This window comes from Pseudophryne corroboree, chromosome 7, assembly GCF_028390025.1.
Source record: "Pseudophryne corroboree isolate aPseCor3 chromosome 7, aPseCor3.hap2, whole genome shotgun sequence".
NCBI classification, from domain to species: Eukaryota; Metazoa; Chordata; class Amphibia; order Anura; family Myobatrachidae; genus Pseudophryne; species Pseudophryne corroboree.
Genome location: NC_086450.1, coordinates 73884980 through 73902604, shown reverse-complemented (window position 1 = coordinate 73902604; position 17625 = coordinate 73884980). Strand labels below are relative to the sequence as shown.

The window sequence follows — 17625 nt, the reverse complement described above, 5'->3', positions numbered from 1 at the left end:
GCTGGAGATGGAGAGTGCCCTGACAGTGCCTTGTAAATTGCCTGGTGCTCCAAGATGTTGATTGGGAGAACCGAATCCCGCATCATTCAGCAACCCTGAAAGGAGTGTTTACAGGTCACCGCTCCCCAGCCCCAATGGCTTGCATCCGTGGTGAGAAGAACAGTCATGGATCCAGAAGGGGATCCATGACTGGGGACCTTTGTCCAAGTGTGAGGGATGGAGACACCAAATTAAGGAGTTTAGAGATAGAATTTGAGACTGGAGGTGTAGATGGGCGAAGTTCTACTGGGATAGAATTACCAGCTGAAGGGGCCTGGAATGGAATTGGGTGTACTGTACTCCACCATGTCCCATGTGGATACAAGTGTGTCCAAGATCTGCATGCAGGCATGAATTGACACCCTGGGCGTAAAATAAAATAAAAAAACAGTTTGTCCTCTAATGCTGTTAGTTTGTTTTTGGGAAGAAACATCTGCTGAACTCAAATTGAGCAAGGACCCCAGGTGTAGTCACTGAGGATTTATGCTAATTTATAAGCCACCCATGGGATTGGAGGACGTCCACGGTGAGCAGCAGGTGTTCCTGAAGGACATCCGGAAATTGTGCCAGAATGAGCAGACTGTCCAAATAAGGGAGAATGCTGATCGCTTGGTGTCCAAATGGCAAGTTTCAAAACGGATAGTGATCCTCCCTGAACACAAACGTGTGGAACCTCTGATGGAGGTCCTGGATGGGAATAAGCAAATACGCATCCTGGATATCCAGTGAGGCCATTAAATCCCCTGGCTCCAATGTCCGAATGATATAGAGAAGCAACGCCATCAGAAATTTGGAAGCCCAAGGGATTTTAGGTTTAGAATAGGGCAAAAATAGGAATTTACTTACCGATAATTCAATTTCTCGTAGTCCGTAGTGGATGCTGGGACTTCCGTAAGGACCATTGGGAATAGCGGCTCCGCAGGAGACTGGGCACAAAAGTAAAAGCTTTAGACTAGCTGGTGTGCACTGGCTCCTCCCCCTATGACCCTCCTCCAAGCCTCAGTTAGGATACTGTGCCCGGACGAGCGTACATAATAAGGAAGGATTTTGAATCCCGGGTAAGACTCATACCAGCCACACCAATCACACCGTACAACCTGTGATCTGAACCCAGTTAACAGTATGATAAACGTAGGAGCCTCTGAAAAGATGGCTCACAACAATAAACAACCCGATTTTTTTGTAACAATAACTATATACAAGTATTGCAGACAATCCGCACTTGGGACGGGCGCCCAGCATCCACTACGGACTACGAGAAATAGAATTATCGGTAAGTAAATTCTTATTTTCTCTGACGTCCTAGTGGATGCTGGGACTTCCGTAAGGACCATGGGGATTATACCAAAGCTCCCAAACGGGCGGGAGAGTGCGGATGACTCTGCAGCACCGAATGAGAGAACTCCAGGTCCTCCTCAGCCAGGGTATCGAATTTGTAAAATTTTGCAAACGTGTTTGCCCCTGACCAAGTAGCTGCTCGGCAAAGTTGTAAAGCCGAGACCCCTCGGGCAGCCGCCCAAGATGAGCCCACTTTCCTTGTGGAATGGGCTTTAACAGATTTTGGCTGTGGCAGTCCTGCCACAGAATGTGCAAGCTGAATTGTACTACAAATCCAACGAGCAATCGTCTGCTTAGAAGCAGGAGCACCCAGCTTGTTGGGTGCATACAGGATAAACAGCGAGTCAGATTTTCTGACTCCAGCCGTCCTGGAAACATATATTTTCAGGGCCCTGACTACGTCCAACAACTTGGAGTCCTCCAAGTCCCTAGTAGCCGCAGGCACCACAATAGGTTGGTTCATGTGAAACGCTGAAACCACCTTAGGGAGAAATTGAGGACGAGTCCTCAATTCTGCCCTGTCTGAATGAAAAATTAGGTAAGGGCTTTTATATGACAAAGCCGCCAATTCTGAGACACGCCTGGCTGACGCCAGAGCTAACAGCATGACCACCTTCCATGTGAGATATCTTAATTCCACAGTGGTGAGTGGTTCAAACCAATGTGATTTTAGGAACCCTAAAACTACATTGAGATCCCAAGGTGCCACTGGTGGCACAAAAGGAGGCTGTATATGCAGTACCCCCTTGACAAACGTCTGAACTTCAGGCACTGAAGCCAGTTCTTTCTGGAAGAAGATCGACAGGGCCGAAATCTGAACCTTAATGGATCCTAATTTTAGGCCCATAGACAGTCCTGCTTGCAGGAAATGCAGGAAACGACCCAGTTGAAATTCCTCTGTGGGGGCCTTCTTGGCCTCACACCACGCAACATATTTTCGCTAAATGCGGTGATAATGTTTCGCGGTTACATCCTTCCTGGCTTTGATCAGGGTAGGGATGACTTCATCTGGAATGCCTTTTTCCATCAGGATCCGGCGTTCAACCGCCATGCCGTCAAACGCAGCCGCTGTAAGTCTTGGAACAGACAAGGTCCCTGCTGGAGCAGGTCCTTTCTTAGAGGTAGAGGCCACGGGTCCTCCGTGAGCATCTCTTGCAGTTCCGGGTACCAAGTTCTTCTTGGCCAATCCGGAGCCACGAGTATAGTTCTTACTCCTCTCCTTCTTATGATTCTCAGTACTTTGGGTATGAGAGGCAGAGGAGGGAACACATACACCGACTGGTACACCCACGGTGTTACCAGAGCGTCCACCGCTATTGCCTGAGGGTCCCTTGACCTGGCGCAATATCTGTCCAGTTTTTTGTTGAGACGGGACGCCATCATGTCCACCTTTGGTTTTTCCCAACGGTTTACAATCACTTGGAAGACTTCTGGGTGAAGTCCCCACTCCCCCGGGTGGAGGTCGTGTCTGCTGAGGAAGTCTGCTTCCCAGTTGTCCACTCCCGGAATGAACACTGCTGACAGTGCCACCACATGATTTTCCGCCCAGCGGAGAATCCTTGCAGCTTCTGCCATTGCCCTCCTGCTTCTTGTGCCGCCCTGTCTGTTGACGTGGGCGACTGCCGTGATGTTGTCCGATTGGATCAATACCGACTGACCCTGAAGCAGAGGCCTTGCTTGACTTAGGGCATTGTAAATGGCCCTTAGTTCCAGAATATTTATGTGAAGAGACGTTTCCATGCTTGACCACAAGCCCTGGAAATTTCTTCCCTGTGTGACTGCTCCCCAGCCTCTCAGACTGGCATCCGTGGTCACCAGCATCCAATCCTGAATGCCGAATCTGCGGCTCTCTAGAAGATGAGCACTCTGTAACCACCACAGGAGAGACACCCTTGTCCTTGGAGATAGGGTTATCCGCTGATGCATCTGAAGATGCGATCCGGACCATTTGTCCAGCAGATCCCACTGAAAAGTTCTTGCATGGAATCTTCCGAATGGAATTGCTTCGTAAGAAGCCACCATTTTTCCCAGGACTCTCGTGCATTGATGCACTGATGTTGTTGGAATCAGCTGTGATTTTGGGATATTTAGAATCCACCCGTGCTGACGTAGCACTACCTGAGACAGTGCTACTCCGAACTCTGTTTCCTGGATCTTGCCCTTATCAGGAGATCGTCCAAGTAAGGGATAATTAAGACGCCTTTTCTTCGAAGAAGAATCATCATTTCGGCCATTACCTTGGTAAAGACCCGGGGTGCCGTGGACAATCCAAACGGCAGCGTCTGAAACGGATAATGACAGTTTTGAACCACAAACCTGAGGTACCCCTGGTGAGAAGGGAAGATTGGGACATGGAGATAAGCATCTTTGATGTCCAGAGATACCATATAGTCCCCTTCTTCCAGGTTCGCTATCACTGCTCTGAGTGATTCCATCTTGAATTTGAACCTTTTTATGTAAGTGTTCAAGGATTTTAGATTTAAAATTGGTCTCACCGAGCCGTCCGGCTTCGGTACCACAAACAGCGTGGAATAATACCCCTTTCCCTGTTGTAGGAGGGGTACCTTGATTATCACCTGCTGGGAATACAGCTTGTGAATAGCTTCCAATACTGCCTCCCTGTCGGAGGGAGACGTTGGAAGAGCAGACTTCAGGAATCGGCGAGGGGGAGACGTCTCGAATTCCAATTTGTACCCCTGTGATACTACCTGCAGGATCCAGGGGTCCACTTGCGAGTGAGCCCACTGCGCGTTGAAATTTTTGAGACGGGCCCCCACCGTGCCTGAGTCCGCTTGTAAAGCCCCAGCGTCATGCTGAAGACTTGGCAGAAGCGGGGGAGGGCTTCTGCTCCTGGGAAGAGGCTGCCTGGTGCAGTCTTTTTCCCCTTCCTCTGCCCCGGGGCAGAAATGAGTGGCCTTTTGCCCGCTTGTTCTTATAGGAACGAAAGGACTGAGTTTGAAAAGACGGTGTCTTTTTCTGCTGAGAGGTGACCTGGGGAAAAAGGTGGGCTTTCTAGCAGTTGCCGTGGCCACCAGGTCTGATAGACCGACCCCAAATAACTCCTCCCCTTTATACGGCAATACTTCCATATGTCGTTTGGAATCTGCATCACCTGACCACTGTCGCGTCCATAACGCCCTTCTGGCAGAAATGGACATCGCACTCACTCTTGATGCCAGGGTGCAAATATCCCTCTGTGCATCTCGCATATATAGTAATGCATCCTTTAAATGCTCTATAGTTAATAAAATACTGTCCCTATCCAGGGTATCAATATTTTCAGTCAGGGAATCCGACCAAGCCACTCCAGCACTGCACATCCAGGCTGAGGCGATTGCTGGTCGCAGTATAACACCAGTATGTGTGTATATACCTTTTAGGATATTTTCCAGCCTTCTATCAGCTGGTTCCTTGAGGGCGGCCGTATCAGGAGACGGTAACGCCACTTGTTTTGATAAGCGTGTAAGCGCCTTATCTACCCTAGGGGGTGTTTCCCAACGTGCCCTAACCTCTGGCGGGAAAGGGTATAGTGCCAATAATTTGTTAGAAATCAGCAGTTTTTTATCGGGGGAAACCCACGCTTTATCACACACCTCATTTAATTCCTCTGATTCAGGAAAAACTACTGGTAGTTTTTTCACACCCCACATAATACCCTTTTTTGTGGTACTTGTAGTGTCAGAAATGTTCAATGCCTCCTTCATTGCCGTGGTCATGTAACGTGTGGCCCTACTGGACATTACGTTTGTCTCCTCACCGTCGACACTGGATTCAGTATCCGTGTCTGGGTCTGTGTCGACCATCTGAGGTAACGGGCGTTTTAGCGCCCCTGACGGTGTCTGAGACGCCTGAACAGGCACTAACTGATTTGCCGGCTGTCTCATATCGTCAACAGTTTATTGCAAAGTGCTGACATTGTCACGTAATTCTTTAAATACGACCATCCAGTCAGGTGTCGACTCCCTAGGGGGTGACATCACTAACACAGGCAATTGCTCTGCTTCCACATCATTTTCCTCCTCATACATGTCGACACAATCGTACCGACACCCAGCACACACACAGGGAATGCTCTGATAGAGGACAGGACCCCACTAGCCCTTTGGGGAGACAGAGGGAGAGTTTGCCAGCACACACCAGAGCGCTATATATATATATACAGGGATAACCTTATATAAAAGTGTTACTCCCTGTTATAGCTGCTGTATTTATATATTAGCTGCCAATAGTGCCCCCCCCTCTCTGTTTTACCCTGTTTCTGTAGTGCAGGACTGCAGGGGAGAGTCAGGGAGCCGTCCTTCCAGCGGAGCTGTTAAAGAAAATGGCGCTTGTGTGCTGAGGAGAAAGGCTCCGCCCCCTTCACGGCGGCCTTTTCTCCCGCTTTTTTCAGGAAAACTGGCAGGGGTTAAATGCATCCATATAGCCCAGGAGCTATATGTGATGCATTTCTTTAGCCATATAAGGTTTTTACAGTGTTTTATTGCGTCTCAGGGCCCTCCTCCCCAGCGCCCTGCACCCTCAGTGACCGGAGTGTGAAGTGTGCTGAGAGCAATGGCGCACAGCTGCAGTGCTGTGCGCTACCTTATTTGAAGACAGGAACGTCTTCTGCCGCCGATTTCTCCGGACCTCTTCGCTCTTCTGGCTCTGTAAGGGGGCCGGCGGCGCGGCTCCGGGACCCATCCAGGCTGAACCTGTGATCGTCCCTCTGGAGCTAATGTCCAGTAGCCAAGAAGCCCAATCCACTCTGCACGCAGGTGAGTTCGCTTCTTCTCCCCTTAGTCCCACGATGCAGTGAGCCTGTTGCCAGCAGGACTCACTGAAAATAAAAAAACTATTTAAACTTTTACTTCTAAGCAGCCCAGGAGAGCCACCTAGCATGCACCCTTCTCGTTCGGGCACAAAAATCTAACTGGAGGAGGGTCATAGGGGGAGGAGCCAGTGCACACCAGCTAGTCTAAAGCTTTTACTTTTGTGCCCAGTCTCCTGCGGAGCCGCTATTCCCCATGGTCCTTACGGAAGTCCCAGCATCCACTAGGACGTCAGAGAAACTAACTGTCCGGTTTCCACACCAAAAAGAGATTGGTGTAAAAACCAATGCCTATTTGAGAATGTGGAACTCGGACGATAAACTGGGAGGCCAGAAGAGTGTGTATGGAAGTCTGCAAGGCCCTGCTTATCTGGGATCAGAGGAAAGGCCTGTGGAAATAAAATTGGGTGGGAGGCCATACTCGCAATGTGAGCGCGTAACCTTTGTAAAAGATGCCTTTTACAGTACCCACACACATGAAGTGGTCTGTAACCAGTCCTCGGAAAAGAGCAGAACTTTGTCTCCCGCACTGTAGGTGGGGGCCCGCCCCGTAATGAGGCAAGCTTGTCAGCAGATTTTGGAGCAGGACAGTGGGTCAACCAGGACTGGTGACCTCAAGATTTGGTAGAGGACCTGGAGTATAATGATCGAAAGTAAAACTCTCTTGACTTGGGAGCCACAGATGGCAAAAAAAAGCCATTTTGGACACTGCTACTTGTCGCCACAATCTTATCAAGTTTCGGCCAAACAAGACATCCCCTGAGAAGGGGACAGCCTCTAATGCGTTTCTGGAATTTAAGTATGCCTGCCAGGATCGTAGCCAGAAGGCCCGCCTGATGGAAACAGATGACGCAGAGACTAAGAGGATAGAAGCTCTGAATCTATGGCAACAGTGCAAAGATAAAACCTGGCTTCACGAAAAAGATGCTCTTTGGACAGTAATTCCGATCGGTGGGTACCTTTGCGGAGACATTCCTCAATGGAGTTTGCCCAAGGGACTAAGCCTTAGTAACCCACACCGATACTAATGCTGGACACATGTCTGCCACTGCACTGGCATAAATGGGCTTACAATACATTTTTCAGTGGGTAGGGTCCTTAACCACTTGCCTGGCATGGTCGCATCAGATGCGATACCACCAGCAAGTGCTATATCTGACCTGGTTGTGCAGGATGCAACCAATCAAATAAACATCATGTGCAGCTGCACGGAAGAGAAACTGCAGGTCCCTCTGCCTCTCTGCACCCTCCCCCAGTGTATGCCATGCTGCTGATCATTGCTGTTCAGTCAGCACAGCAGGACGCCCCACCCAGCAGCTGGGTGGAAGATGCTAGTGACAGGGGAGGAAGGAGCTAGTGACAACAACCTGACACCCGGTGTGAAGAATATGGACGGCAGGAGCTCGATGTCTCTTTTTCCAGTGCAAGGCAGGCACTGTTAAAATGGCTGCCCAGCATCAGGAGGGGAGGAGAAGCTCTTTGGTGGGTAAGCCTAATGCTGAGGATGCGCCAAGGAATGGTGGAGGAGCTAATGGGGAAAGCTGTCCTCCTCAGTCTGATAGAACAGCAGGAAATATGGCCTCTATGCCAGAGAGTGCCGCATTACCAAAAGCAACCTGGTGATCTGGTAGCGGTGTAGAGAGGATCTGACCCCCACTCCCCAGCACAACCACCATACCAGCAACCCAGCTTTGACTCCAATGTATACCCAGCATCAACCCAGAGCCCCCCATGGATGAATAGAGACATATATAAATTAATTTGTTTAATGATTGCATTAATATAACAAATACTATATATATATATATATATATATATATATATATATATATATATATATATATATATATATATATATATATATATTCTATCCTAACAGTACATACCTTGGGCCCCAGTAGTCCCGGCTGATCAGAAAGCACAGTGGCAAGTTCTTTGAGTGCCGATCTTAAGAATTTGCGCCTTTCTCTATGTGTTGCTCCCCTATGTATGGAGAATACACTATTAATACACTCTTTACATTTCTATACAAAAGAAAAACGTAGTAAAAATACACGTACAGAAAGGCTTTAAGCTGATAACACACGTGAGAGCAGGGTGCCATAACATCCAACTTGGGAGAGCTACGGCCTAAATAGCCTTTTAAGTAAGCCTTTCTGTACCATTAAATTGCCCAGCAAGAGCTAAAGATAATACTATTTTAAGATAGACATTTCTATGCAGGTTCCTTGTGCTACTTACGCATGTGATACGGCAGCTTCTTTGCATTCTCTGATGTCATTTATGCGTTTGTTGTAGCTGAAAACAAGAAAGCAAGCATTTGAGTACGACTGGAAAAATTGTAACGTGAACACCTAAACTGAAACTGGGATAAGTATCCACCAAACACAGCAGTTCTTAGACTTGGGGGAAAGGGGGAAGGAGTGTTTGCACTGAGTTCTACTCTAAAGCCGGGTCCACACGTGGACGAAGGATCAGCCATTTGGCCAATACGATAACCAGACGATTGGTAAGAGCTGTCAAAGTCGAAAAATATCGTTATTCTCATGCCTTGTACTAACCCCATGCGCTTGCCCGCTGCACGTGCACATTCTCTCCCGTGCGTGCGCATATTCGCAGTTGCGTGACGGCGCCTCCACGGACATGCGCCCAAGCGCGTGGTAGGTGCATTTACGGTAGTGTTTGTGTGCGTCTGGCGGGCGACTCAATTGTCACATAGTTAATCCAAATAGTGTATTTTGTAGGTTATGGTCTCCTTAATAATATCAGTAAGTTTGTTTAGTGTAACTGGTTTATGGACAGAGAAATCCCTCTTTGCATGATACGAAGGGTCAGACAGGTTTTGAGCAGTGGTGTTTGGTATGCAACGGTAGAGTATATTATTAGAAACATTCCGGTGTCGGTTTGAGAGAAATTAATCGCTCCTGCGAATAATTATGTTTATAAGAAGTTTATGGACATTTACTATATTTGCAGTTCATTATCCATGCGGCGGGAATCCTGAGATTCCCTCCCACCTGAGCAGTATGAAATAGTCACAGCCCACCTGTTTGAATCAACCTATGACCTTTTGTTATAATGTAAGGACAGATTCCTGCGTCCAATGAACAATGAGATTGTAGGCCCCTTTGTAGTGTACTGTATGCAGTGTATATAAGGCAGCCAGCTTGGGCCAGCTCAGTCTACTCTCCACAAAAGGTTTTCATCACTGACTAACTTGAGAGCTGGTACCAGGACTGCGCAGCGATCATTCCCCAGTGTGTAAGTTTTTCTCTGTAACCAACTTGTTCTCTGTTTGTATTTGCCATATTCTCTCTCTGTTATTGTTACGCTGTTGTATATTGTATATGTGTAGGTATTATGTTTAGATATTGATGTTAGTCTGTAGTGTATAAGATGTTAACTGTATTTTCCCTTTTTACATAACTAAATCTCGTTAGTAAAGGTTTTGGAACCTTAGCAAGGTATTGTGTGTTTATTACATTGCTGAGAGTATTCAGAGCGTCTCAATCGCTCAAGAGGCTTTTATATAATAGAGGTTAATTAGCATTGCATTGTGTTCACATTACAAAACCAAGGTTTACAGTAATCAGCCTTTCATTGTGTTGCATACAAGGTTTACTGTGTGTCATCCTGTGAGTGTCTGCGCCGCTCGTGTTCCTCTTGTGGGCACAGCGTCCGCTACGCTAGTAGCGTAGCATTACGGTACTCGGACCGACTATAGCGTGCTCGATACCCAGCTAAGCCGTGAGCGAACGTGTCGCGTGCGTCTCGACCACTTCCTAGCGTCTGCTACGCTAAGTGCGTACCCTTACGGTACCCCGTACGCCCATTGCGTACTGAGTCTCTTACCAATATATAGTGAATGTTATAAGATAAATATTTAGCTTTATCAGGGCATACACTTACCAATCCTCTGCCCAATGTGTTGTGCCTAACATCACAACTGGGAGGGCATTTAAATGTGCTTGTGCAGCTGAGATGTCAGCCACCGGCGGTCCCTGCAGCAAGTGTAAGACCACCCCTACACACAGCCACATGTGCAGATATGTGCTTCAGGGTCTATGCAATGTTCCTGTAAGCAATGCCGTTCACAAACATATCAGAGATACACACTCGCAATATGTCAGCTGTTGGATTGAATGGCTGATATATATCGCATGTGTGTACTCCGCTTAAGCGTCATCTCAATAAGCAGTAATCCCTATGGTGACTTACCCTCTGATGTTGACAAAAAGGTCTTCTGCCGCCTTATGGATATGGAAAACCTCATCTCTGTAAAGGGAAAGGCATGAACTACTCTGCAGCGCAAGCTTCCACAGATTCAGGGCGGTAGCGTCTGTATTTAATATTCCATGACAGAGGATAAATCCGACTGGAAAGAAAGAAAAAAAAAATATTAACAGTCAATTTGCGGGAAATGATGGATATCATAATCTCTATATAAAACACCAGTTAAAAACAAACCTGTATGATAATAGTAAGTAAGAGAACATTTGTTCTACTTTACTGAATAGCACATCCTAGAGTTACTGGTGCAAGTCAATGCAATACGAGAACGCAGGACTTTGCAGTATGTGCAGGTCCTTTACCCAGCTGGGTTGTTGGAGAAGGTAAAGTAGCCTGAAGCACAATAATCAGTCTGTAATCCAGGGTAAGAGTGGACCCATTGGAGAATTCACCGTCTGCTCTAACCTGGAAGTGTCTGGGAATGGCCATGGCTTTGCCAGATATCACTGGAGCTGGGTTTTAGCGATTTGACTCCAGACAAAATTGTGACACATAGTACATTACAGGTAGTCAGAGCCATCCAGGGCTTTACAGCAGTACAGTGTGTCATATCACTATGCACGGGACATGTAGTCACTGCTAAGATCACAGCATAAATGGTTAATGACAAATAAACTTCGTGGTGGCACAAGCTGGACAAATACTGTACCTAGATCATAAGAGGCATAATTAGTGTAGCCAGAGTGAGAATGGTCATTGTTGAGAAACATTTTCCATAAATCCTAATGTTGATCGGGTAATAATAGGTTTGGCTTATGTGCAGTGACTTATAATTGAGGTAGCTTTATCGGCCTCTGGCTTTGCAGTATACTCGTGTAACAGAGTATACACCATATAGGAGGTGCACAGTGCTGAACCTATCGCAAGAGGCAGTAAGTTCGGCAGCAGATAGTTGCTTAACCACTTGCCTGGCATGGTCGCCTCAGATGCGACCACACCAGGCAGTGCGTTATCTGACCTGGTCGCACAGGATGCTACCATTCAGATAAACAGTGTTTGCCGCTGCAGGGAAGAGAAACTTCCCTCCGCTGCTGCTGTCAGGGGGACAGGAAGGTCCCTCTGCCTCCCTTCACCTTCCCCAAGTGTTTGCCGGGCTGCCGATCGATCAGCACGGCAGGATCCCCGTCCAGCAGCTGCAAACAATAGCAGCAGCTGGGCAAGTGTAAATTAGCTCCCCCTGTGTACCTGGAGGCTGTCTCGGCTTTCAAATTGAAAGCTGCAATGTTTTCGATGGTCGTGACCGATGTTTGGAAAAATGATATATTATTTTCAAATTATTTTTATTGGTACTAAAGTCATTTTATATGACGTTAAATACAGATTCTTCACCTGACTAATAAAGAAATCCTAACAATTTCTGAGCGTTTTATTGGGAAAAAATTCACCAGTTAAGTGGTTAATAAGCCCCTTGGGAGTCTTCATGTTGGCGGTATATTTTTTTGAACAAAAAAAAAAAAAGTCAATCTGATGCCGTTTGTCACATGAGATAAGATTTATGACATTTTAAGACTTCACATAGATATGGCTATTGTTACGTCCTAAAATGTAAAAATCAAACAATAAAAATATCAAAATAAATAGAACTTTGTTTAACATGACTGTACATATGCAATAAATGTATGGTAGCTTTATTCATATATACACAATCAAATTATATTTTAGGGAAGTACAGTATCAAGACTGTGGGCCTGATTCAGATATGTCAGGTACTGCAAAACCACAGGGTAGCGGAAGTACAATACCGTACACGAATAACGCAAATGCAGTAGGAGGTTTCTGTAGGGAACTAGACAGCATCTGCGATCCACGTGCTGCGTCCGAAGTAGTAGCATTGGATCATCATCACAGTCCACCTGTCGCAGATCTCCACCTCTGCCAGGTTGAGGAAGTCTGTGCCAGACAACGTTTTGCAGAACAGTCCCAGTCGTCGCCCCCCAAACGCCACAGCATGTCAATCAATGTTCCGCTGCCTTCAGATTTCTACATAAACCATCGTTTTTGTGTACAAATCCGAAACAGGCTCAGTATAATGATGTTTCATATAAACATAGTCCATCTTCTCTTCTGCATTGGAGCCCGAATTCACTATAGAATATCAAACTTCTACATGCATAGCTGCTTAGGCTCAGACATCAGACACAATACAGTCTAACACTACTCAGCATGGCGGTGGTAGTGTTAGCAATTCCTAACTAAAGCCCTGTATGTCAGTGATCGCAAAAACGCGCTATAGCGCGTTTTTTACCCGTTTTTGAAGACATGGGACTCCAGTTTACAAAGTGGGAGGGTCCCCGGGGACGCGCTCCTTATTAGCCAATCTGTAAGGGGGATTTGTTTAACTGACACGCTGGCCTCGGGCTGAATGATATAAAGAGGAGGTGGAGCCAGTTTCCCCTCCTCTTTGGCGCCTGGCTGCTTGCGGAGGCCGGGTGACTCTGTGTCGGTGAGTGTATATTGCGGCTGATGGATGGGGGACGGGGGTTGCCACAGGGACGCTGAGAGGTGCTGGCAATGTGCAGGGATCGGCGTCCGTGATCTAGTGGGTAAAGCTGGGTAAAGTGACTGGGGCTTCCCGCGGTGCCGTCTGAGGCAGTGGCCGCGCTACCGCTCTTGCCTTTGAGATGTTCTCTCAAAGCAATAGCGGCAGCGCAGCCACTGCCTCAGACGGCACCGCGGGAAGCCCCAGTCACTTTACCCAGCTTTACCCACTAGATCACGGACGCCGATCCCTGCTGACGTGTGGTGCGTTCCCGTGAGTCAGTCCGCTATGGCCACCCGGTGAAGTATTGGTGGCGGTATTATGTATAGCTGCGGCCGTGACGCGTGTTAGTCACGGCCGTGAGAGTGTCTGCCTGGGTTTGCTGAGGGGTCCGGGGTTCCCGCGGCGACAGTGCAGCTGGTGCCGGGAGTAAGAAGTGGTCGGTGACTACTAGCTTTATTGCAGCTGTAAAGGTTCCCTGGCTGGCGTCTTCGGAGGGAGGGGGGCTGGAGCTGTGGTTGGCTGTGTTTTTCCCCATCACCACAGGTGATGTGGTGATGGATTGCCTGATAGTTGAGGGGGTTAGGTGTTTTGTGGAGGGTTTCAGCTTTTAAATGCATTTATTACATGCCATGTTGTTTAGGTTGGCATTACCTAGCAAGCAGCAGGAGTATTTGTTTCAAAATGACAATTGATCAAGTCTTTTTATTTTTTTATTTTTATTTTTTAATATGGTAAGGAAAGGTTTTAATTTTCTCCATAATATACTACTGAGGTCACCATCTGCTAACAGCCTCGGATTTACGTTCACATCATTAAATGTTAGTTGTCCTTGTGTAATGTGTATAACGTGCTGTACCTGGCGCAATGTGTATAACGTGCTGTACCTGGCGCAATGTGTATAACGTGCTGTACCTGGTGCAGTGTGCATAGGAGGTTCTACCTGGTGCAATGTGTATAAGCGGCACTACTGTGTGGTGTAATGTGAATTGGCACTTATGTGGTCATGCCCCTTCCCCATGAAGCCACGCCCCTAAAATTTTGCGGCGCGCATTGCCTATGCTTTGCGGTCTGGGAGGTGGGACACCAATTCACTTTCTGCCTAAGGCCACAAAATGTCTATTTCCAGCTCTGGTGCAGGGTGTCCTGCATGCTACGCAGCCCAGCAGCACTGTCACCCCATTCTCCCCACCTTGCACCACTTTTGTAGAGTCCAAATAAGGTTAAGATTAATTAAAACCTTCATTCCGATGGGACCCAGAAAAAGACCGGTAGGACTCCAATTTTCAAAAGTGAGGGGTCCCTGGGACCCACTTTTTTTTTGGCTCAGCGCGATCACTGTATGTGTGGGGTTTGTATGTACTTCCTGTGATTAAGTGCATTCCCCCAGAGCTCAGATTTCTTACCACTCTACAAAACCATACAGGTAGGTTACCTGGCTGATGACTAAGAAGAGGTGACCCTAATATGTGCGTTATGTTATAGGGAACATGTAATGTAAGCTCCCCTGGAGCAGGGACGGTTATGAATAAGCATTCTCTGTAAAGTACTGCATAATACATTTGCGCTATATAAATCACTGTATATAAGCGAGTTCGGGTTCCCATATGGAAACTACAAATATCAATATTTTCAAAGCTTTTCCTTAAATAAAAAAGTACTATAAAAAAAAAAAAAAAAAAAAAGATTTAGCTTGTGGCTGATTACGAGCAAAAAAAACAACATAATAGGCTTTTTTTTTTCTTTCAGTTATCGAAAGCTGTTTATATAGCAATTTATATACTATTTGTGTCAAGTTGAGTCCTTTTGGAGACAGAGCGCTACATAAATAAAATTATTATTATTATTATTACTACTACTACAGGTTGAGTATCCCTTATCCAAAATGCTTGGGACCGGAAGTATTTTGGATATCGGATTTTTCCGTATTTTGGAATAACTGCATACCATAATGAGATATCATGGCGATGGGACCGAAGTCTAAGCACAGAATACATTTATGTTTCATATACAACTTATACATACAGCCTGAAGGTAATTTTAGGCAATATTTTTAAATAACTGTGCATTAAACAAAGTGTGTGTACATTCACACAATTCATTTATGTTTCATATACACTTTATACACACAGCCTGAAGGTCATTCAATACAATATTTTTCATAACTTTGTGTATTAAACAAAGTTTGAGTACATTGAGCCATCAGAAAACAAAGGTTTCACTCTCTCACTCAAAAAATTCTGCATTTCGGAATATTTGGATATGGGATACTCAACCTGTATTAGTTATTCCTGAATTAGCTTCCATGTTGATGCAGTAACTTTGATCGGCCTGAGGTGGCAGTGCAGAGCACCTCAGATGTGAGCACCAGGAAGTGGGGGAAGTAAATGCCTTGAACTCTTGTTCAAAGATTTCTGAATATTGAAGCTTTACTTCTAAGGGAAAAAAACATTACAGCCCTGAGTGATGCGGACTGTGATAAACAGACTATAAGGTCTAATGAATTATAGAAGTAAAAGTTCAATACTAAGCTACAGAAATAGAATGGATGATGAGATCACGAAAATAACACGCGCAAAAAAAATCAAGGTCACTAAGAATTAAATCCTAGCTCTAAAAAGATAAAAACATAAAATAAATGTTGTTCACAATCATTTCCAGGCAATAGGTTTTATTGTAGAGAAACTGGAAATAATGGGGGTAATTCCAAGTTGATCGCAGCAGGAATTTAGTTAGCAATTGGGCAAAACCATGTGCACTGCAGGGGAGGCAGATATAACATGTGCAGAGAGCGTTATATTTGGGTGGGTTATTTTATTTCTGTGCAGGGTAAATACTGGCTGCTTTATTTTTACACTGCAAATTAGATTGCATACTGAACACACACCATCCAAATCTAACTCTCTCTGCACATGTTATATCTGCCTCCCCTGCAGTGCACATGGTTTTGCCCAATTGCTAACTAAATTCCTGCTGCGATCAACTTGGAATTACCCCCCAATGTGAGGGGGGCGAATAGGAGGGCTTAGCCCACTGTAACCAGATTGTAAACGTTAAATAGTTTGCCATACTGGGAGGATGAAACACAGAAGGGCATGGAACAAGTCACACACACAGCACAGTCCCAAAAACAAATCAATTGGAATTTATCTTGCAAACCAATAAGGTGTCAGGTACAGTATTACATTACATTAGGTAAAATGCCCTTATGGTCTAAAGGCGGGTACACACTACCCGACGGCGGAATGCAGCGATGGACGACTATATCATTGAACGATATAGCATTCAATGATATAGTGCGTACTCACTGAACGTTCTCGTTAAATGATACTGCTCAGTGACGTCATCGCCACCATTCCCGAACATGCAGCTCAGCCCGACACTGACGGGTTGAGCTGCATGTCAGCTCAATATTAATGAACGCTGAGCGACATGCGGGAGCGCGCATCATTCCTCAATCTGTCCCCCATACACACATGTATAGGCCCCCTAAGAAGTACTTTAGAGAACTATGGGGCAGATGTATTAACCTGGAGAAGGCATAAGGAAGTGATAAACCAGTGATATGTGCAAGGTGATAAAGGCACCAGCCAATCAGATCCTAACTGTTAATTTACATATTGGAGCTGGTTGGCTGGTGCCTTTATCACCTTGCACATATCACTGGTTTATCACTTCCTTATGCCTTCTACAGGTTAATACATCTGGCACTATATGCTGTTTAGAATGGAGTTCTCTTTCAGCTGAGCACCTGCAAGATTTTCCTTATACTGTACCCAATACTACATTGGCACTGCACAAGTTAAAACCCAGTTATGGTTTCAAAACCCTAACCACTTTATTAGGAATATTAGTTTGCTGCTTGCCAAGCCTTGCAATGCGTGTTTGTGGGCGTCATTTAATACTGGAATCTTTCTGATTTTACCAGTCAGATCATACTGCAATGCAGTGACAGGATAAATCCCAAATATGTGTGTGCTCACAAAATAAACTGGCTAGAACAGAAGCAGAGCGAAGACCAAACAAAAAAAAGGCCCAACACTCTAAAGCAGTGGTGGGGAACCTCAGGCCCGAGGGCCGTATAAGGCCCTCAAAGCCACTTGATCCGGCCCGCCCAGGCTCACCCAAACAAGAGGAGATGCAGAGCGCCCGCTGAGATTTTACCACCTGCGGGCACCCGGCTCCTCAGCAGCAGCCGGAGGCAGGAGCTCACTCCTGAGCTCCAGCTTCTGGCTCAGGCAGGTTACATGTGCGGCGCTATGGGAGAGACGTCATGACATCACCCATAGTTTCGAGGAGAGGGAGGGCAGCGGTCCGGAAGCAGGAGCAGGGCTGGTGAGCATTGTGTTTTGTTTTTTTCTTTTAATGTGTGTGTGTAAGTGGCGATACTAGGGGGCATATTTAATGGGGCATATCTAATGGGGCATAACAAGTGACTGGGGGCAAATCTAATCGGCATAACAACTGACTGGGGGCAAATCTAATCGGCATAACAAGTGACTGGGGGCATAACTACTGACTGGGGGCAGGCTAATTTTTAAGTTGATGATTTTTGTATGGCCCCCGAAGGATTTTATAAATATCCAAATGGCCCTTGGTAAATAAAAGGTTCCCCACCCCTGCTCTAAAGCAAAATGTATCTTTACTTAAAACTATGCATAAAGTATCAAGT

The 17625-nt window shown here is 46.2% G+C and overlaps 1 protein-coding gene across 2 annotated transcripts in view; it reads right to left on the bottom strand.

Moving 5' to 3' along the window:
- NCKAP1 (NCK associated protein 1) overlaps positions 1-17625 on the bottom strand; it is a 249712-nt gene that overhangs the window by 98075 nt on the left and 134012 nt on the right. For both annotated transcript variants that reach the window (XM_063933318.1, XM_063933319.1), the window contains 3 exons: positions 10403-10559; positions 8426-8482; positions 8071-8167 (listed from right to left, as the gene is read on the bottom strand). In XM_063933318.1, the coding sequence (XP_063789388.1) occupies positions 8071-8167; positions 8426-8482; positions 10403-10559 (311 nt within the window). The remainder of the gene's footprint in view (positions 1-8070; positions 8168-8425; positions 8483-10402; positions 10560-17625) is intronic.